The sequence below is a fragment of the Mirounga angustirostris genome, unplaced genomic scaffold, assembly GCF_029215605.1.
Source record: "Mirounga angustirostris isolate CCGP_5_RB_7025 unplaced genomic scaffold, mMirAng1.0.hap1 SCAF_3, whole genome shotgun sequence".
Classification (NCBI taxonomy): Eukaryota; Metazoa; Chordata; class Mammalia; order Carnivora; family Phocidae; genus Mirounga; species Mirounga angustirostris.
In genome coordinates this window covers 45,072,829-45,094,944 of record NW_026991711.1, presented here as the reverse complement: position 1 = coordinate 45,094,944, position 22,116 = coordinate 45,072,829, and the positions used below count along the sequence as shown (strand labels likewise).

The following is a 22,116-nucleotide window of genomic DNA, read 5'->3' as shown; positions in this document are numbered from 1 at the left end:
TTATAGTATATTGTTATAATTGTTCTATTAGTTATTGCTATTAATCTCTTACTGTGCTTAATTTATAAACTTTGTATAGGAAAAAGCATAATATATATAGGGTTTGGTACTATCTGCAATTTTAGGCATCCCCTGGGGGGTTGTCTTTGAATGTATCCCCTGAGGATAATGGGGGGGTGGGGGAGATAGGATGTGCTGTATGATTAGATCATTTCCTTATTTTTAAATCCCTTCAGATATTTGGGAAAACTTATTAGCAGCAGGTCTTTGCTTTTGGACAACTCAGTGATCACTTAGTTGTCTGTGTGTTTTTGCCAAATTCTCTACACTGACCAGAGAGGGAGTGAGAACCTATTTGGGGTTTGTCACTGGCATGGATGGAACATCTTTATCAAGGGTCCTGAGCTGTGTTTTGGCTTCAAGTTTACCTGGTGATTCAAATGAATAGATTGTTTGCCCAGAAACATGAAATTGTATCTCAATGTCTGCCCTCAAATTAAAGGTCATCACTATAATTTCCAGCTATAGTTGGCTAAAGGAATATTAAGAATTTTTCATAAAACCCTAATCCTACCCTCCCGCCCATTGTTGAAGGCGCATTTATCAGTGAAATATCTGCTGCAGAAACTGATCTGTTTCTTGGTTGGCCCTTAGCGCTGTGAACTCTAGCTGTGGAGAGGAAATCTAAAACAAGGCCCTCTATTCAGGCCTGCTCAGACTCCTGTCAGCGACGGGGAGGGAGTGGGCTGCTGACCTGCAGGAGTCCAGCCCCAGGGGGTGCTCTGCTAGCTTTGGACTCCCATTCATCCCGCTAGATGGCTGTCCTTCGGCTCCCGCAGACAGATGCTCTGGGGCCTGATGGCTCCGGCTAAGGCCTTGCCTGCATGTCTCTGCCCCTGGGGGTCTGCGTCGTCACCTCCCCTTACTTGCCAGGCTGCTCCTCCCTGGCCCCATGTTTCCAGAGTGTTTACCTGCCACCTGGTATGTCCAAACTATCTGGTTGAATTTGTTTTGTTTCTGAAAAGCCCCCGTCTTTACAGAATCACATGAAGAACCGACAGTCAGTATTCTTTTATTCAGCTTCTTTTCTTGCCGTTAGGGTCCTGTCTGCTAAAGTGTGTCAATGTCCTTCACCTTTCTTGATTTTGAAGATTTGTTCTCAGGAAAATATGCACTTTGCCATCCAGTTGCAATTCCTATTTCAGCAATACATAGGAGAACAATTTCTTCCTACACAGGCTGTGGATAGCATCATTCCCCAATGTCTATAAACAGGGCCTGGTTCATAGTTCTAATTAATTAACTTTATTAACTTGGAGCTGAAAGGAGGTGGCAACTTAAACAAGGAAATAAAAAGCAGTGGACCTCGCCAGACTGGTTCCACATAACTGCTTTTTAACTGAAGGTAAAAGAGCATTTACTTCACATAATAAAGCAAAATAGATGCTTAGATAGACAGCAGAGCGCAGTCTAGTTACAGCTTATCTACAGAATATGCTAACTACAAAAAAATCCCCCATTTTTTTTTTCACTTAGTGCAAGTAGCATTTTCTTTAATATAGGATTGAGTTAATGTGATGCCCCAAATGAGGTAAAATTGCAACAATTGCATAGGAAAACCTTCCTTGACACACTTTAGATCTTTGTTAAACTTATGGTCAGATCAAAGAAACTGCAATTTCAGGTTTGTTCACAGAAAAAAAAAAAACCCCATTACTTGGGAAGTTTCAAAATGGCAATTCGATCCCAGAGTCACAATTACCAAGGGAAAAACGCTCTCTCGGTTGAGAGTTTCGGCAGCACTGTAATACCGTATCCATCCACTTGATACAAAAGCAGGTGCGTTTTACAAAGAAAGAATGCACACATTCCTAGTACATCATTTTTGGAAATGTGCTCAACGGTCTTATAGTCTCCTACAGGGTCTAATGAACACGAAGTCAACAAAGATAACAATGAGCTTACGTGCATTTCCTCACAGCTCTCTCATATTCAATTTTATGTTCTTGATGCTACACTGATAGCACGAAGATCCGAGCGAAGGAGAAACCTGGGCCCATATAAACAACATGCATGGAATATGTATGGATACAGATCAAGAGTTGACAATGATGACTTGATGTTCACTAATGCTGAAAACAGGACGGTAAAAATTAGTGACTTAGAAAAATGGTATTTTCTTCAGGACACATTGCTGAACACATGGCCACCTACCTGTTTTCTAAAGCATTATGTATAATTTAACCACCAAATATAGAACACATGAATACCAGGAGACAAGAAAAGCATTAAAACCCATTACAATCTTGAATAAGCCAAGACCTCAAGTACATAGAAAAAGCACTACAATCATGTTATTTAGCTTTATTTTTCTAACATATATCATAATTTAAACTATATAAAGTCACCTATATAAAAAGCAATTTTTTTTTCAAGTGGTATAGCTTGGAGCATGGCTTTATGTTTGGCTTAATCATTTTTTACCAGTTTAATTTATAAAGCTCGTAATCTTGCCAGCAGGGCTTCAACTTCGGGAACAGATTCGTTTTTAGAAACAGAGCCAAGAAGTTCCATTTCCTTTTTTCTGTTGCTTTCTACATTACAGGCTTCCTTCTTCTCAACTGCCTTGATCCTACCCGTAGATGTATGAGTGTCTAGATTATAATTAAGCTCCTTGGCGACTGGAGTCCTCGTTGAGTTGCAATTGATATTGTAGTGTGAACGTGACCCTTCTGTCAACTGCACTTTCTGATTTTCTACAGTAAGGAAGAGAGAAACAGAAAATTTATCACTGTGATAAGCAAGGACTGTGCACATTACGAAACATTAATTTAAAATAATTATTCTCAACTCCTCTTAGATAAATTAAAATATTCAGAGAAGGGTAGATTGGAAATAAATACACATAGTTTAAGAATAAACTAAAATATAAATAGACAACCCTTTCCTTAGCATGCATGCTGATTTCCTTCTGGTCTCTGCTCAAATGCTCTACTAAGCAGAGAGGCCTTCTAGGACCATCCAGCAGAAAGAGCACCGCCCCTTTCCATCACACATTTACCCTTCTTCATAGAACTCCTAGCCACCAGACACGTCATCTACCTGTTTACTTGTCCACTGTCTGTCTCTTTACTAGGATGTAAGCTCCCTGACAGCAGGGAGTGCAGTTCTAAATACCACTTTAACGTCAGTGCCTAAAATGGCCCTAGGGCAAAGCGGTGCTCAATATGCACTAAGGAAATCCTCTGCATACTCTAGGACCCAAGATATGCATTAGTTGGAATAATATATTTTTTTTTCTAAAACCAAAACAAAACAAAAAGGAAAGTTTCTACTAGGTCTTTAAAAACCTCAATGATTTCCTTCAAAAGAAATACAGCATTTGGCAAATTAAACCTTCTTAGCAAATCAAAATTATGTCCTAATCTGTCACATATACACACACATTCATAGACATGTATCCATATGCACACATATATTCTTTTATTGGTAAGTGACACTGAGTCTGGCATGGAAGGCTAGAAGGTGAAAGTCACAATAGCTAATGACCAATGGCTTGAGATGATTGACTTTTGCAGGGAACGCTAGATTTTCTTTCAATTAACTGGCTTATCGCACAACCTTATGCGTTATTAGACCTCAAACTTAAAAAACAGACACCCTCAATATTCATGTAACCTTGAACGGGGCTTGAAAATAGCTCAACAAACTTGCCATGACATTTAAAGTTTTTTGGTTAATCGCTGAGAGATGTTCCATTATCCCAATAGTAATGACTCTCGAGCACAAGCAGTCACTCATGACAGTGTGTTTTATGTGAGTGCTGAAAATTCCAACTGAAAACAGCGTGTACATTAAAAGGTGGCTGCTGAAGATATTTACTGCACTGTCATTTCCTGACCAGGGGCTTCCAGTGATGGATGAGTATTTTACACACTTTCTTGGACAATCTCAACAAATTTTAGAAGTATGATCACCTTTTTAGCTGTTGGAAGAAAATAAATAGTTTTCTTATCACCTCTTCTATCAGGTGGGCAATTGTTACTCAGAAATCAAAATCTAACAGCACTGATTTATAATTTATAATGTACATATTGTGTTTGCAGTAAAGAGGACAGAGGTCATAGTATTCCTGCAGTTCCCATGACTGCACAAATTATTTTTTTTTTTATGGTATCCACCCTCCCACCCCCAGAATGTCTGAGAACTGCATTTGTAGCTAAGTGGAAATCTTTGGTCAGCTTATTGCTCTTTTCTCCCAGACATTCCTATCTTTTCTTGTCGTTTGATTTCTTGTAAACGACTCCATCATGATGACATCGCCAATGAAGTCGCTGGTATTCTGCTGCTGGGCAACTCTAGCTCCAGTTGTGACGGCAAAGAAGACAGTAAGTTGGCTAAAATATGGGCGTATAATAAACACAAAGTACTGCATACCTTCTCTGGCTATAAAATGGATCAAGCCCAATTCCCTATGTGGCAAAATGAAAGAAAAGGGTGGGATTTTGAAGACTGAAATCCACACTTCTGCTTGGCTTTAATAAGTTAAGCTTGTGTGTCGCAGGTTCTAATAATCAACATCAAAGAGCAGTTGTGAGAATTAATGCAAATGATGTGGGTGACACCAGCTTCAAGATACTTGATTTCCCCTTCTAGGAAAGTTTTTTTTTTTAAAGATTTTATTTGAGAGAGAGAGATGCAGACTCCCTGCAGAGCAAGGAGCCCAATGCAGGGCTCAATCCCAGGACCTGGAGATCATGACCTGAGCCGAAGGCAGACACTTAACTGAGCCACCCAGGCACCCCTCTATAAAAGCTTCTTAAGGGATGCATCTACCACCCAAGGCTGACCCTTCTGACTTTCTGGTGACTGTACCGGTAAGGTCTGAAATATCATTTTATTAACAGCTTGCATTTATACAGCACCTTTAGTTATAAAGCATTTGTTGCACTTTAAACATTACCACCCTCATTTTATAGATGGAGAGGTAAAAGCAAAAGGAGGTTAAGTCATTTGGTTAGACTTAGTTACTGAGTAAATCAGTGGCAGAAGCCAAATGCTGTCTCTAGAGATACTAAGGCTGTCTTAAACAAATTTGAAAAGCTTTTTGCCAAGGAAAAGTGCTAAGTAATTCAAAGCTAAGTTTCATAATAATCATATCCTGTACTTATACCTCAAAATGCTTTCTGTCACATTTAATTCTCTCAATAACTTTGTAAAGCAGATCGCAGACCCATGTAAACTACCCCAGTACAGCACATCCAAGGTCCTACATGTGCTCCTTCTCTTTCTGGGTCTTACTGAAATTGTGACAATGAATTTCAAGTACGACCTTTACTACTACTGCAGTCCCCTCGTCCATTCATTCTTCCATTCTTCGAGACAAATATTTCACACCTCCTCCTTTCTTACCAAATGTCCAATGTGTTCTCCTTCGCTATCATTTTAACTCATTCAGAGAACCAATCAGAACTCCCATAAGCTTCCACCTGCCCCCAATATCTATCTACTTACTGCATATAGACTCCTTCCCTCCTTAGGGTCTTCTGTGCTCCCCTCTGAGGAGCCTTAACCGTGAGCACCATGTACTACTGTCATTTGTCTATTCAAGGACATCCCTCTGACAGCTGTGTCCTTTCTCTATAGGAAAGGTTTCCTTTTTCATGTGATCACTCCCCTCAGCATCCAAGTAAGTTGTGATAACCCCAGTCTTTAGAGAAAATATGTATTTGACTCCACATCCTCCATTTACTCCCTCAATTGTCAACTGCCTTTACAGCAAAACATCTCAGAAGAATTGCCCATTCTTACTCTCTCGGTTCCTCTCTTCCTGTATTTCTCTTGAACCCACTCCAATCATGCTTTTGACCCTTTACTCTTCTGAAACAGCTCTTGTCAAGGTCACTAATAAACTGTGTGTTGCTAACAGCAAGTACTGTATATCCACTTGGATATTTTAGTCCTCCTTTACTCAACCGATGCCAGGTCCAAGGATGAAATGCCTAGCAGAGCCTGGGCTTTTCTTTAACCGTTTGCTCTTTGAACTTCTTTGGAGGCTTAGGTGGCTACCACTGGGTGGGTCAAAGCAGGCAAGAGCATTTCTACCGCCTTTTTTTTTTAAGGAAACTCCAAATATTATTTTGTTCCTATAGCACACCCACAGAGAAGAGAAAAACCAAGCTAGCATTTAACTCCTCTGTGGTTTCAGGTGGAGAATCTTTTATAAGAAGCGACGGATAAGATGACACAAAATGGAAAGTGGCCATTCCTGAAACCACCAAAGAAATAAAAAAGAAAGTGCACCAGGACTTCTTTAAGACTGAGCTTCAAGCTCTTAGATAACAACTCTTCACTCCAGCCCTCACATTTATCTCTCCGCACCTCAGTAGTCTCCAGGTGGGAGACTATTGCAGTTTCTTTCTCTTTGCTTTGTTCCCAGTCATGGGAGTCCCAAACTGTGGAACCGAGGATATCGCATCTGAAATTGCAAAGCTGATAAAGTTGAGATGGAGTCTCCTATCCCACTGCCACTAGCCACAATGTTTACAGGTAGAAGGAAGCTCCCAGGTGCATGTTCACTTTTATTATAATGTTGGTTCGAAGCCAGGTGACTTTTGCCATTACTATTATTTTAAACGTTGGCTATTGGTGGCTTCATGTGGGCTGAACTACAGATACAAATTCCACACAAAAATATATACTTGGTTTCTAAATGGTTCACTTCAAACATCAGGGAATGGCACAATGCTTTAAATTGGAGAGAACATTCTATAGGTGCTCAGAGGCATAAAATAAATCGTAATTTGAAGCCAGTGGGCTCATTGCCTTTTCCCAAATTAGACGGTTCCAAATACAAGATGACACACTTGTACTCTTTCTATGAAAGATAAGGCTGGGGTATCAAAAAAAAAGATTTCTATATCCTGTCAATTCAAATCCCTATCAGTATACATTTTTAAATGGAAACTAAAAATATTAAGACAAAGCAGAATGGTTGCTTAACTCTCCAAAGTAAGGAGGCTTGTGCTATTATTTTATGAATCAAATCTAGGGCTTTACAAGATGTCACAATTGATGTCTGTGAAGGGAAGTATGATATATCTAGGACTACGGCCAATACCCAGGGCCATTGTGATTATGGTACAGATGGCAAGGACCAGCTGCTATTCTTAGTAGTGGGTCAGTAAGGGAATCTAATCCACACATCTTGTTTCTACGTTTCTGTGGAAATAAACCGTGAGAATACACGCTATTTTCCTTTAAGACAAAAAAACCCCCAAAACACAAAACCCCCAAAAAACCCTATTTCAATTTAATTCCTCATATGATTCTCATTCTAAGAATTGATTCTGGAGTCCCACCATGGCTTCTTTTTTTTCCTCCCTAAAACTGAATGAAAAGTTGAATGGCTCTTAAATACAGAGAACCCCCTGGACTTAAACATGAGAATAAAAGCCTTAAACTAGACTTAGGGCTGGATCCCACATGACCTTTGGCAGACTATAGATGTGGATGACAAAGCTAAACAAAACAAACCCAAAACAAAAAACACCCACCATCCTGAGCTAATTTTTCCCTTGTTTACCCCGAGTAACACAAAAGACATGGGAAACTAGGAAAGTTGCTGACAAGAGAGTAAACATAAATATATGCGACTGGGCCTCCAACTGAGGAACTCTTTCAGCCAACCATTGTTATACTTCTTAGGCTGAGGCCCTGGCTGATGGCCCTTGGGGAAAACTCTCTCAGCCGCAGGAAATCTCAGTTATGGTTTAGAAAGAGGTATGATTCCCTTTAAGTCAGTATTGATCTCCCATCACATTGTGGTTCTAATGGGCACTGGCTCCTTGGAAGTGCCAACTCTCAGATGAAATATAAAATTGAGCTCCTGCCTTTTGTGGTCACTGGTGAGCCTGTGGCAGCTTTGACAGGAGGAAGAACACAAAACTCTGGTGTCCTAAATTGACTGCCTCTGGTCAGTCTTCCAGAAGTTTGGTCCCTCTTCCCCATTCTTTACCTTTTGCTCTTAACTATTACTTTGACCTACTAAGTAGCTGTTTGTTTCACCCCAGAAATGGCTTTACTTTGGTGTGAGAAAAAAAAATAACCCATAAATATAATTTTTAAAGCACTACTGGGTGTACAGGATAGTAAAGTGTGTGACAAATATATGTTTTTAATCTATGCAATAACTGAAGTTCGTGCAGCCGCCAGCAGCCGATCTCCCTGTGGTTTTCCTTACTGTTGATTTACTGATGCTATAAATAATTGTCTTCCCTTAGTTTCATTTTGCTGTTCATTTTACCTTTTGTATTGAAAATGTGTAAAAATGACAAAAAGAGCAAAAGGGCATTTTGTATACAGTCAGAATCTTTTGGGAGTGCCAAGAGACTCTTCCTGAAACCCATTACGTAAAAACAAAACAACAAAACAATTACTCCCCCAATTCAAAAAAGACAAAGAGAATGATAAAGGATATCTCTGAATAAAGGAGATAATTGACACTTGTTAAAGAAACATGTAGATAATGGAGTCACTTGTGCTGGGCCCCATGTCACCAAGCCAAGACTTTATACCTAACATAACTGCAGTTTCAGCCTCACCCAGGAATGTAACTAAAGGTTACCAATCAATCTGGAATTACCTGGCCAGCATGGTGAGGTAATCTGCCCAATAGACCCTTTTGGTCTCCTTTCAAAGGATGGTGACCTTGCCTGAAATACACCCTTTCCTCATCTCACTCCCTTTCAGCCTATAAAAGTCTTCCATTTCTTACAGCTCCTTGAAGCTCCTTACTGTGTGCTAGATGGGATGCTGCCTGATCCATAGATTTCTGAATAAAGCCAGCTTGATCTTCACATTTACTGTCGAATTTTGTTTTCTAATAGATTTGGTGGCAGCAGTGGGATCTAAAGTGAACTTTTGGGAGCTTTGGCAACAACCAGAAACACAGAAGTGGTACCCATGAATGTTTTTGAGTTTTTCCTTGCCATTTCTGAGGGCTGTAAATTCCTCTTGGTTCTGACTTCAGCTCTTGCATTGAGCTTCTAATCTAATTGGCTTTCTAGTCAGTTCAACATTGGGAACAGCTAGTAGTTTGGGCCACAATTCTTGTATAATTGGTGGAAACCCCTGACCGTTGATTCTGTCCCCAAATCCACATGGGAACAGCAGTTCCCCAGTTACGTGGAGCCCCCAGTCCCCATTTGTTGAGGTCTGCTGCTTTAGTACTTCCCCCAGTCCAAGGTTCCTTGGTGGGAACTGGTAGTGGGCCACACAGGGCCTTTTCTTGTCCAGGCTGCAGCAACATCTTCTGGTTATTGCTGGTATATTAAGGTGCACAGGTTTGTCTGTCTTGTTTTGTGTACATAAAGGCTATTGCTATAGGAATCTGTGAAGCAGCTGCGAAGTTGGCAGGCAAAGGTCTAGCATTTAAAAGCTTGTTATAGTTCTTGCTACCTAACCCTTGTTAGGATAAGTTGGTCACGGGACAGGTCAGATTGACCCTAGGTCACCGGCCAACCTCAATTTCTGTGCAGTGAGGTATATGGCAAACACCACAGAACCCCCAAACCAAAAGGCACATCTCTTTTAAGTATTAGTTTGACTCCAAGAAATCCAAAGGCTTAGCTTTAAAAAAAAAAAATTTAAAAATGAGACCCTTAAATTCCAAAAAGTTGAGTGTACCACCTTCCAGCATACCTGTTTATTTCATGTCTAAGGACTAAGGTTACAGAATGTAGAAGTATCTAAAAAATGGCAAAATCTTACTAAAGGCAACCAAGACTGTTCATTTAAAAAGTGCACTCAAAAGCAAGAGTTCCTGAATTAAACAGAATGGGGTGCCTTCTGAAAGGCTTCAAGATTCCCAAATTGTTCCATTAAAAAATTTGTAACAAAAGGCTCATGAAAAATTAAAGACACAAGAGGTACCTAAAACAAAGGATGATAAAACTGATAGGACTCCTACTGTTCTCCTCTACCTTCTGTTACCTGAGTACTCACATTCTGACTCTGTCTGAACTGCCTTTCAACTCTGAAGAGACCATTAAACAGTTACCTTTACAATAAAACCACCAAAAGTTGTGGGTGATCCTTCTCAGGTATCAATCACTCCTTGATCAAAAATTGAAATAAGGACCACAATTATGGAAATTTCCTAAAGGGACGATCCCCAAGAGTGTTTTGAAGAATTTAGTCATTTTGGGGGCCTTATCAGCTTTTACAAATGATGGTGGGACCTGGTGAAGCCCAAGAATGGATGTGGGAAGCAAAATGGCAAAACATCCAGGATGATTTTTGAGATACTTGATTTTCAACATGGTCCCCTCATGGGCCAATAAAAGCTCATAAAATAGCAACTAATCTTTTACAAGCCACTCCTAGGATTTTCCCTGCCTGCAGGGATTGGTTTGTTATTCAAACACACAAAAGATATATCTTCCTACAGCATTCCAGGTTCCATACAATAAACATCACCCAACCTGCTCTTACTGCCCGAGTAGTTAATGCATTATCTCCTGAGTGGATTGAAAAAAGGCAGAACATAGAATGGGAGATCACCAGTATGTCTGAACTTGCATCCATAGCTGAACACTGTGTAAGGTCTTTGGAACACAACCACAAACAAAAGTGTTTGTGAGTGACCTTACAGCTACAATAGATCCAAGGTCACGCACCAGAGATAACCCTTACCTGCCTATATCACACCCTCTAGGCATCCACCATTAGAATATGGCCCAAGGGTCAATGTTTCATTTGTAATCAACTAGGCCACTGGAAAAAGAAGTGTACTGAAAGGTACTGTGCAAATTCTTAACATCAACTTGAATAAAGTAGCTCTTTGGTCAGAGGCTGATAATTGGAGTCTGATGGGAATATTTTTAAGGCCTTCTCCCCTTAGCTAAAATGGAACTATGGAACCAGAAGGCAAGAAAAACTTTCTAGCACCTTCATAAAAGGATTTATGAGTGGATCAGCCTACGATGTCATTTAAGTTGCAACCCAACTCCTTGAGGAATTAAAAGCAACTGTCCTTACCTTATGAATCTTTACAAAACCAGAGAAATAGCTCCAGAAAAAATTTAAAGCCCACCTATTCTTTCTACCAATCCCCAGACCTCCTCTATTTATCTTGAAATGCTTGTAAATCTTGTAAAAATTTTGGCCCTAGGAAACAAAAGTCAGGCACTTTTGTCAGGCACAGAGGAACTTGCATTCTTTCCCTGTGCCTTTGAGATGTAAATGTTCTACTTGATCCCTCCAGGAATTCTTACCTAGGTCATCTCTTTCAACTACCGACTTCAGGAATAAGAAAGTCTACAGATGGTGGATGTAGGAAGACCCTGAACTCACCTCCTCCGTGAGCACACCCGAATCTACACCTCTTCATAGAACAATTTATCCTGAAGAACTGAGGGCTGACTGAACAGCTTCTGCACAACCAAACAGCCCAGATAGAGAATGAGAGAGAGGGATGGAGACAAAGGGACCTGTGCAGGTTCATCTGCTCTGGGGCACAGGAAAACAAACAAACAAACAAACCACAGTTTAAAATGGCAACTAGAATATAAAGGACCCAGCCCTAGAGCCCTGCCACATGGCAGTGGAGCTGCTGGAACTGTCTCCAGGTCAGAGGGGCTGGCAAGTGCCACTGGTTATGTTCCTCCTCCTCCACCTTGATAGTGCAGAGGAGAGCAGGGTCCAGGCTCACTAACCAGACTGCCCACCTTAGGGAGCCCTGGGCACCTAGCCCATACCAGCCCCAGATGGCATGGTTTAAAAGAGCAACTAGAATATAAAGGATCTAACCCTAGAACTTAGCCAAACAGCAGGGGAGCTCTCTAGGACAAATGGGCTGTGAAGCAGTACAATTTTCATTTCCCCTCCACCTTGATAGTGTGGACAGGAGCAGGGTTCAGGCACCCTAGCCGGCCTACCACCTCAGTGAACCCTGGGTCCTACAGCCCACACTAGCCCCAGCCATCGCACCAAGGCAACCCAATATGGCACATACTGGGAAAACCCCTAATCAGTGCTCACCACAGCTTCAGCCCTCTTGCCAAGATGACACGGTACAAAACATCCTGAAACATTCTAGGCCCATTCTCTGATTCCAGGCAATTTGCCTGGGCACCTTCAGCATAGAGCACCTTGGGAAGTCCTGGCCTGAGTGATGAGGGAGGAGAAGGCTGGCTGAGGACAAAGCACAAGCCGCAACACCCTGCAACCTCCCCCCACCCCCCACTCCTGGGCAGGACCTGTGTGACATCCTTCCAGGAATCTCCCAACCATCTTAATGCTAATATCTTGCTAGAAGGGTAAACCACCTTAACTTGCCAATGGCAAGACCTCTGGTATCTTGTAGGTCAGTCCTCTTTAGCATATGACAGTTCTTTTGAAATCTCCCTTTTCCTTACTTCCCCCAACTGTGGGGTATATAATCACCACTCCTCAAGACCACAGTGCAGCTCTTTCTGCCCACGGGTCCTGTCCCTGTGCTTTAATAAATCACCATTTTGCACCAAAGACGTCTCAAGAATTCTTTCTTGGTTGTCGGCTCTGGACCTCACCCCACCGAACCTCACTTATATTCCAAAACCACATCACGTGCACTCCTGGGCTCCAGCTGCCACCTGGGAAGAATGCGCACCTTGGCCCTCACATGCCTCAACTTTACCCACCCTACCAGGGTGCATGCTGCATGGAGGGCCCTGGGACACCCCAGTTTGCACCCACTTCAGCTTCAGCTGTCCTGCCAGGGCACCCTCTGTGGAGAGGGCCCCGAGATGGCACTTCAGTTATGGTTATCCCACCAGGGCAGTCCTAGCACAGAGGGCCCTGGGAACCACAGCCCATGACAGCCCAAGCTCCAGCCGACCAAAGTTACCAGACAGATGACCACACCCAAGATCATTTCTTCAAGTTTAGAAGTAGCTGTTCTGCCTAATTCATAGAAATAAACACAGAGAGTCAAGCAAAATGAGGAGACAGGCATATGCTCCAAACAAAAGGCCAAGACAAGATATAAGAAAATGTAAATAAAATGAAAATAAGCAATCTACCTGATTAAAAATTCAAAGGATAATCATAAAGATGCTCACCAGACTTGAGAAAAGAGGAATGAATTCAGAGAAAACTTCAACAAAGTGGTGGAATTCATAAAAAAGAACCAGAGATGAAGCATACAATAAATGAAATAAAGAATACAAATGAAGGAATCAACAATGGATTGGAGGATGTGGAAGAACAGCAATCCTTATGACAGGGTAATGGAAAGCACCCAAGCTGAACAGCAAAAACAAAACATTTTCAAAAATGATGATTTAAAAAAAGGATAGGTTAAGGAATCTCTTGGACAAGATCAAGTAAACAAATGCTATACTACAGAGGGGTTCTGGGAGGTGAAGAGAAAAAGGGGCAGAAAATTATTTGAAGAAGTAATAGCTGAAAAGTTCCCTAGCATAGGGAAGGAAACAGACATCCATGTTCAGGAATCAGAGTTCCAAACAAGATGAACCCAAGGAGGTCCATACTACAACACAAAATTAAAATGCCAAAGCTTAAAGATTGAGAATTTTCAAAAAAGCAAGAGAGAAGTAACTAGTTATGTATAAGGAAACCCCATAAAACTATCAGCTGATTTTTTAGCAGAAGTTTTGCAGGCCAGAAGGGAGTGGCATAATATATACCAAGTGCTGAAAGGAAAAAACCTATATCCAAGAATATCTGTGTGGCAAAGTTATCATTCACAATGGAGAAGAGAGTTTCCCAGAAAAATGTTAAAGGAGGTAATCAACACAAAAGTCGCCTTACAAAAAATGTTAAAAGGACTTCTTTAACTATGAAACCAAAGGTCATAATTAGAAGAAAATTATGAAAGGAAAAAAATTTCATGAGTAAAAGCAAATATACAGAAAAGGTAGTGAAGCAGTTACTTACAAAGCTAGCATAAAGATTCAAAGAGAAAGGCAATAAAACCAATCATATGTAAACAACTAGTAAAAGGAACTTGCAGAATAAAGACGTAAAACATGACAACATACACATAAAACATGGAGGCAGGAAGTAAAAATGAAATTATTATAGAATGTGTTCAAACTTAAGTGACCATCAACTTAATGTAGACTGCTATACACTTAGGATGTTATATATGAACCTTACGGTAACCACAAACCAAAAACCTGTAATAGAGACACAAAAAAATAAAAAGGAATCCAAGCATAATATTATAGAAAGTCATCAATCACAAGGAAAGAGAGTAAGAAAAAAAGAGAAGTACAAAACAACCAGAAAATAACAAAATGGCAATAAGTATATACCTACCAAATTACTTGTAAATGGTCTAAGTGTTCCAATAAAAATACATAGCATGGTGGAGTGGAAAATACCAAGATCCATTTATGAACGGTCTACAAAAGACTCACTTCAGTCCTGAAGACATATTTAGACAAAGTGAGGTGATGGAAAAAGATATTTCATGCAAATGGATGCAGTGGGGGAAAAAATGCTAGGGTAGTAATACTTACATCAGAAAAAATAGACTTTAAAACAAAGACTGCAATGAGACCAAAAAAAAAAAAAAAAAAGGATTTACATAATGACAAAGAGATCCATCCAACAAGAGGTTATAACAATTGCTTAACTATCTATGCATCCAATATTGGAGCATCTAAATATATAAAGCAAATATTAACAGACATAAAGGGAGAGATTGACAGTGGCATAATAATACTAGGAGACTTTAACACCCCACTTACATCAATGGATAGATCATCCAGGGAGAAAATCAGTGCACATGGAACATTCTCCAGGATAGATCACAGGTCACAAAACAAGTCTCAATAAATTCAAGAAGATTGAAATCCTATTAAGCATCTTTTCCAACCACAATGGTATGAAACTAGTAATCAATTAGAAGGACAAAAAAATAACTGGGCAAAAATGGCAGGCTAAACAATATACTACTAAACAACCTAAGAGTCAATGAAGAAGTCAAAGAGAAAATAAAAATACATGGAGACCAATAAAAATGAAAACACAATGCTTCAAAATCTTTAAGACACAGCAAAAACGGTTCTAGGAGGGAAATATATACAGGCCTACCTCAAGAAATAAGAAAAAGCTCAAATAAACTATCTAACCTTGCACCTAAGGAATTAGAAAAAGAATAAATATTGCAGAAAAAGCCTTTAACAACATTCAACATCTGTTCATGATATAAACTTTCAACAAAGTGGGCTTAGAGTAAACATACCTTAAAATAATAAAGACAACATATGACAAATACACAGCTAACATCATACTCAATGGTGAGAAACAGAGCTTTTCTTCTAAGATCAGGAATAAGATAGGATGTCTACTCTCACTACTTTTATTGGTGGAAATAAAAGTCCTAGCCACAGCAATCAGACAAGAAAAAGAAATAAAAGGATCCAAACTGGTAAGGAAAAAGTAAATTTGTTTCTATTTGTAGATGATATGATACTATACAGAGAAAACTCCAAAGACTCCAACCAAAAACTATTAGGATAAATCCAGTAAAATTGCAGAATACAAACTTAATATACAGAAATCTATTGTTTGTATACACTAATAATAAAATAGCAAAAGAGAAATTAAGAAAACAATTCCACTTAAAATTGCACCAAAAATAAAATACATATGAATAAACTTAACCAAGGAGGTGAGAGACCTATACTCTGAATACTATAGAACACTGATGAAAGAAATTGAAGATGGAGTGCCTGGGTGGCTCAGTCAGTTAAGCATCTGGCTCTTGGTTTCAGCTTAGGTCATGATCTCAGGGTCCTGATATTGAAACCTGCATTGGGCTCCCCGCTCAGCGAGGAGTCTGCTCTTCCCCCACCACACTCTGTCCCTGCTCATGCACACACTCTCTCTCTAAAATAAATAAATATATCTTAAAAAAAAAAAAAAAAAAGAAAGCAAGCAATTGAAGATGACACAAATGGGAAGACCTACCATGCTCATGGATCGGAACAATTATGGTTAAGATGTCCATATTTCCTAAAGCAATCTACATATTCATTGTAATCCCTATCAAAATGCCAATAGCATTTTTCACAGAACTAGAGCAAATCATGGTAAAACTTGTATAGTTCCACCAAAGACCCCATATAGTCAAAGCAATCTTAAGAAGAACAAAGCTGGAGGTATCACAGTCCTAGATTTCAAGATATACTACAACAAGATAGTATGACACTGGCACAGAAATAGGCACATAGATCAATGGAACAGAATAGAAAGCCCAGAAATAAACCCATGCATATATGGTAAATTAATCCATGACAAAAGAGGCAAGAATATATGGTGGGGAAAAGACAGTCTCTTCAGTAAATGGTGTTGAGAAAACTGAACAGCTACATGCAAAATAATGAAACTGGACCACTTTCTTACATTATACACAAAAATAAACTAAGAATAAATTAAAGACCAAAAATGTGAGAACTGAAATCATAACACTCCCAGAAAAAACATGGGCAATAATCCCTTGGACATCAGCCTTAGCAACATTAATCTAAATATGTCTCCTCAGGCAAGGGAAACAAAGCAAACATAAACTACTGGGACTAAACCAAAATAAAAAGCTTTTGCACAACAAAGGAAACCATCAACAAAATGGTAAGGCAACCTACTGAATGGGTGAAGATACTTATAAATGATATATCCAATGAGAGGTTAATATCCAAAATATATAGAACTTAACACCAAAAACCCCCAAATAATCTGATTAATAAATCGGTAGAGGATCTGAATAGACATTTTTCGAAAGATGGCCAACAGACATGTTCAACATCACTAATTATCAGGGAAATGCAAGTCAAAACCACACTGACATATCACTTCATACCAAAAACAAGAAATAACAAGTATTGGCAAGGATGTGCACTGTTGGTGAGAATATAAATTGGTATAGCCACTGTGGAAAACAATATGGAGTTTCTTCAAAAAATAAAAAAATAGAAATACCATACAATCCAGTAATTTCACTAAGGAGTCTTTAGCCAAAGAAAACAAAAATACTAATTCAAAAAGATCTATGCATCCCTATATGTTTATTGCAGCATTATATGCAATAGCCAAGATATGGAAGTAACTTAAGTGTCCACTGATAGAAGAATAAAGAAGATGTGGTTTATATGTGTAATAGAATATTACTCAGCCATAAAAAAGAAAAGAGAGATCTTGACATCTGAAACAACACAGATGGACCTGGAGGGTATTATGCTAAGTGAAATGAGTCAGAGAAAGACAAATATAATTTGATTTTACTAATATGTAGAATCTAGACAACAAATGAATGAATAAACAAAAAAAGCATTAACAGACCCATAAATACAGAGAACAAACAGTAGCCAGAGGGGATGGGGTAGGGAGATGGGCAAAATGGGTTAAGGGAAGTGGAAGGAACAGGCTTCCAGGTACGGAAGGAAAAGGTCACAGGGATAAAAGGCACAGCATAGGGAATATATAGTTAATGGTTTTAGAATAGTGTTGTATAGTGAGAGATGGTAGGTAACTTACGATGAGCACAGCATAACCTATAGAGTTGTCAAATCACGGCTGAACAGCTGAAACTAATGTCAGATTGTATGTCAACTATCCTTCAATAAAAATAAAATACCAACTTCAAGGAGGAAATTACCAGGAAAAAAAAAAAAGGAGACAGGGTTATTTTTTTATTTTATTTTTTTTTAAAGATTTTATTTATTTATTTGAGACAGAGAGAATGAGAGACAGAGAGCATGAGAGGGAGGAGGGTCAGAGGGAGAAGCAGACCCCCCGCTGAGCAGGGAGCCTGATGCGGGACTCGATCCCGGGACTCTAGGATCATGACCTGAGCCGAAGGCAGTCGCTTAACCAACTGAGCCATCCAGGCGCCCAGAGACAGGGTTATTTTAAAACTTAGGCAAATGAAAAACCTTGTACCTTTCCCACAAATATCATTAAAAGGCTTTTGCCATCTAAAAGGCATTTTGCCATCATCCAGGTGACCACAAATTATTCTATCTGCCAGAAACGTAATTTGGATTCAACATCTTTTGTAACTAATGATTATAAATGGAAGGTACATGGTCTCTGTGTCTGTCTTTATGTTTGTTTCTCTATATATATGCTGTAGAGATGTGGTATTTTCTACCTCTGGATAGTGTTACTAAAAGTAATCTGTAAAAGAGCTCTGTAATTGGCTTGAAGAGAATTAAGCACTCATATGCATTAAGGACTCCTAAAACCCTCAGAAATATAATAGAAACTAACCAATAGAAACTAACCCAAATGTTTTTTTTAAAATTTAATATTATTTATTTATTTATTAGAGAGAGAGAGTGAGCAAGAGAGAGCACAAGCCAGGGGAGGGGCAGAGAGAGAGGGAGAAACAGACTCCCCGCTGAGCAGGGAGCCCGATGTGGGACCTGATCCCAGGACCCTGGGATCATGACCTGAGCAGAACACAGATGTTTAACCAACTGAACTACCCAGGCACCCTAACCCAAATGCTTCTTAAGTTCATGTGATCTGAGATAATTTCTGGTAAATAGAGGCTAGTTGAAATTTGTTGGATTGATTAAAATAGATGTCTTCAGAATTATAAACATTAAAATTAATGTAGACGTATAACTTTATTCTACCTGAGTTTATTAGTCAAATTGGGTCACGTTATCTCTGTTACAAAATTTGTCAGCAAGAAAGAGCAAGAGATGATAGTTGAGTTTATCTCATGAAATTTTTGTGGGTAATTTAAACATAATTATTGAGAACAGTGAATTAAATAGATGTAAGAGGGGTAAAAAAGGTTTTAAGTCAACTTTTTAAATAGTGTCCCCAAATCTTTTTGGTAGCCTGAAACCTTAAAGTTTTGCTAAGTTAATTTAAATGATGGATAGGCATTAAATATCGACATTATTTCCAAAGATTAAATACTGAAACAATTACTGAATGTAGGTTTACCCAATTTTGGCTTCCTTTTACAGAGGAACTAAAGATATTTGGGTATATTAGTAAACATGTTTTGTGCCACACTGAAGCAAGCATATGTTTCCACAAATTAAAAAAATTATTTTAATTTGTCAAGCCACAGAATGCTCATGTAAAAGACAGTTCACAATTGCTTACTTCTTTATTTTCACTAAAAATTACAGTTTTTAGTGTTAAAAATACCAATACATGTAATTAAAGCTGCTAGAAATAATAAAGGAAGCATCTCCACATGTAAGAAAAGTAGGATGTGTGTTTTCAGTAAAAGAAGATCTGAAAAATGGAAATGTGTTTTTGTTAAGGAAAAAGTAATTTTGTCCTAAAGTGAGACTGGTTATTTCAGAATGGGAAAGGGTAAAAAAAAGTTGGACAAAACTGAAGAAGATTTGAATCTTGGGGAAGGAATTTTATGGTAGTCAAGATGGCTAAGATTTGAATAAGTTAATAAATAGAAAAGATGAGTTTTAATATCAAAAGTACACTGGTACAAAATTACAATTGGCTTTCTCTCTGTTAAAAGGACAAAGTTTTTCTGGACTTTGGGTCTGCTTTTGGTAACAGATTGTGAAAGTTTCTTTACCTTTTAAGTAATCTGCATTGGAAGCAAAGACTTTGTATCTTAAGAAAAAAATTCACTGTGCTTCATGTTAAACTTTATCTTTGGGTCTTTGATTACTTAAGAAAAACTGAGTCTTCTAAATTCCTTAAGTCTTCTAAGTTCCTATGTCCTGTTACAATACTAGCATAATTCCACTTATCATTTTAAAATGTGTGTCACAGGGCGCCTGGGTGGCTCAGTTGGTTAAGCGACTGCCTTCGGCTCAGGTCATGATCCTGGAGTCCCTGGATCGAGTCCCGCATCGGGCTCCCTGCTCGGCGGGGAGTCTGCTTCTCCCTCTGACCCTCCCCCCTCTCATGTGCTCTCTCTCATTCTCTCTCTCTCAAATAAATAAATAAAATCTTTAAAAAAAAATCATTAAAAAAAATAAAATAAAATGTGTGTCACAGAAATAACCACATTTCCTTGTCAATTTCATTATAATCAACTCTCATCACATTTTTAACAATGGGAATTTTTAAAGTGTTTTGTCATTTGCAGAGAGTTATTATTTTACTCAGATGCTTTTGCAAAAGTGTTCCTGCAAAAGTGCATCGTCTTCAAGGAGATTCATATAAAGCATTTTGACAAGTACAGGTTTCTGATACCCTTAAGATTGTAAAAACTGAGCTGGGTAAGAATTTCCAGAACTAATAGAAAAACCAGAGTCAAGGAGAACAAGTAATTAATACACAGGGCTGAATGAACTAAGGAAGATGATTATAATTTTTTTATGATATTTTGTTTGAAACTGGTTCTTTAATGTTTTGCTTTCTCAAATTTAAGGAAATCTTAAGTGACCTGTGACTTACAGCAATTTATTAAAGTATACCTTTTTAAAAAGATTTTATTTATTTGAGAGAGAAAGAGAGTGCGCGTGCTCGCGTGAGCAGGCGAGCACACGGACAGGGGGTAGGGGCAGAGGAGGAGGGAGAGAGAGAATCTCTCAAGCCCACTCTGTGCTGAGCGCAAGCCCAACTTGAGGCTCAATCTCAGGACCCTGAGATCAGGACCTGAGCCAAAATCAAGAGTCAGACACTTAATCGACTGCGCCACCTAGGCACGCCTAAAGTATACCTTTCTAAATGAAGACTGAACATTTACTTTTTCTCGGATTCATCCAGAATTTGAAAACTCTTGAATATTTTTTACATGGCAATGTAACTGGTTATTTGCATAAATTCAATAAGAATCTGTTCTCCTCATAACAGGACACAACTGGAAACACTGGCTATACCTCCAAGGCTTTGACTGGAACACCATATTTAAGAGAAATGTGTATAGACTGAGATATGACCAGAAAGCTTTGAGGAAATAACTCGAAAGACGAACCTGGTATCTTGCCTTGAGGGTTCCCAGCAGCCTTACCAGGTGAATAAGGATGGTCACTGCCTGGCATGCCCAGGAACCTTAGGATATTTTCAGGGAACTTGAGAAGAGAGGAATTCAAAGTATAGATTTTATAGGTAAAATCTAATAGCTTTTCAGAGGTCAATCTGAGATTCATTATGAAAAGTTCCATCAAAGCAGTCTTAAAGAAAAAAAAAAAAGCTTATATGGCTGATCACTACTCTTGCTCCACTTATGTAAATAATCAGGACAAGTCTAATGCAAACAAGTCAGTTTTACTGTGATTATCTTTGCTTAAAAAAATGGGGGTAATTGTAGAGAGAAAAATTATGTTTGTACCTTTGTAGATATTCAACTCTAATCCTATTGTCTTTGAGGTTTTGTTCTATACCTATAAACTAGACTAGATCCTGAATTCTAGTTTCCTCAAATATCTGGCTATGACTAAGGTTTCCAATTTTCTCTCACCTTTCTGACGTGGAATAATTAAGAACAAAGACTATCCTTGAATCTCCTTAGAAAGGATTATACTAGATCCCCCTCACAACCTAGATGGCAGCCAAACTTCAGGGACTTGAACTTCAGATACCTATCTCACAGCCAAGGCAGGCTCCACATGACATGTAGTCCTGTGCAGATGCTGGAGACCTCTAAATCAAACTGATGAGGAAGAGCAGTAGCTCACATCGAGGTCGACTGCTTCCACCAAAGATGCCAGATCAATACTTCTTACTTTAACAGAAAACACTGTCTTCTTTTCTTTCTTTCCTTTACCCTGGCAATGGCCTTGAAAGTTAACTCTATCGCCCACATCTCCCTGGCCATTGCTAAGGAGGAGTAACTTTTCAGACGGCTGGATTTGTCCTCAAAAACTCCAATCTGTCTATGATACTAAAATACATTAACAGTGCCACCTTAGCAGAAATGGTTTGTGCCCTAACAGAATTTATATTTGACTGTTGTGGTCTTCATTCTTCTGGGCCTAGGAATGGCTAGGTGGCTGACACATACTCGGCAATGCCTCTGAGGTTATTGAACCATCTCCTAACTGTTCATAAACAGAGTAAGACACCTCATTGCTCAACTTCCCTGAATTTACAATGTCAAGTTAGAAAAGATCTACCAGGAGGAGTTCATGACTCAGAATTTGCTTGCTTGGACAGGTTCCC

General features: G+C 39.1%; 1 protein-coding gene across 4 annotated transcripts in view; it reads right to left on the bottom strand.

The window, feature by feature from the left end:
• Positions 1 to 1,409: 1,409 nt before the first annotated feature.
• The window catches only part of DIAPH3 (diaphanous related formin 3), a 486,464-nt gene continuing 465,757 nt past the window's right edge, over positions 1,410 to 22,116 (bottom strand). For 3 of the 4 annotated variants that reach the window (XM_064586024.1, XM_064586021.1, XM_064586022.1), the window contains one exon: positions 1,410 to 2,756. In XM_064586024.1, coding sequence (XP_064442094.1) covers positions 2,494 to 2,756 — 263 coding nt within the window. In that variant the 3' untranslated portion in view covers positions 1,410 to 2,493. The remainder of the gene's footprint in view (positions 2,757 to 22,116) is intronic. The other variant, XR_010409980.1, reaches the window with a different exon arrangement.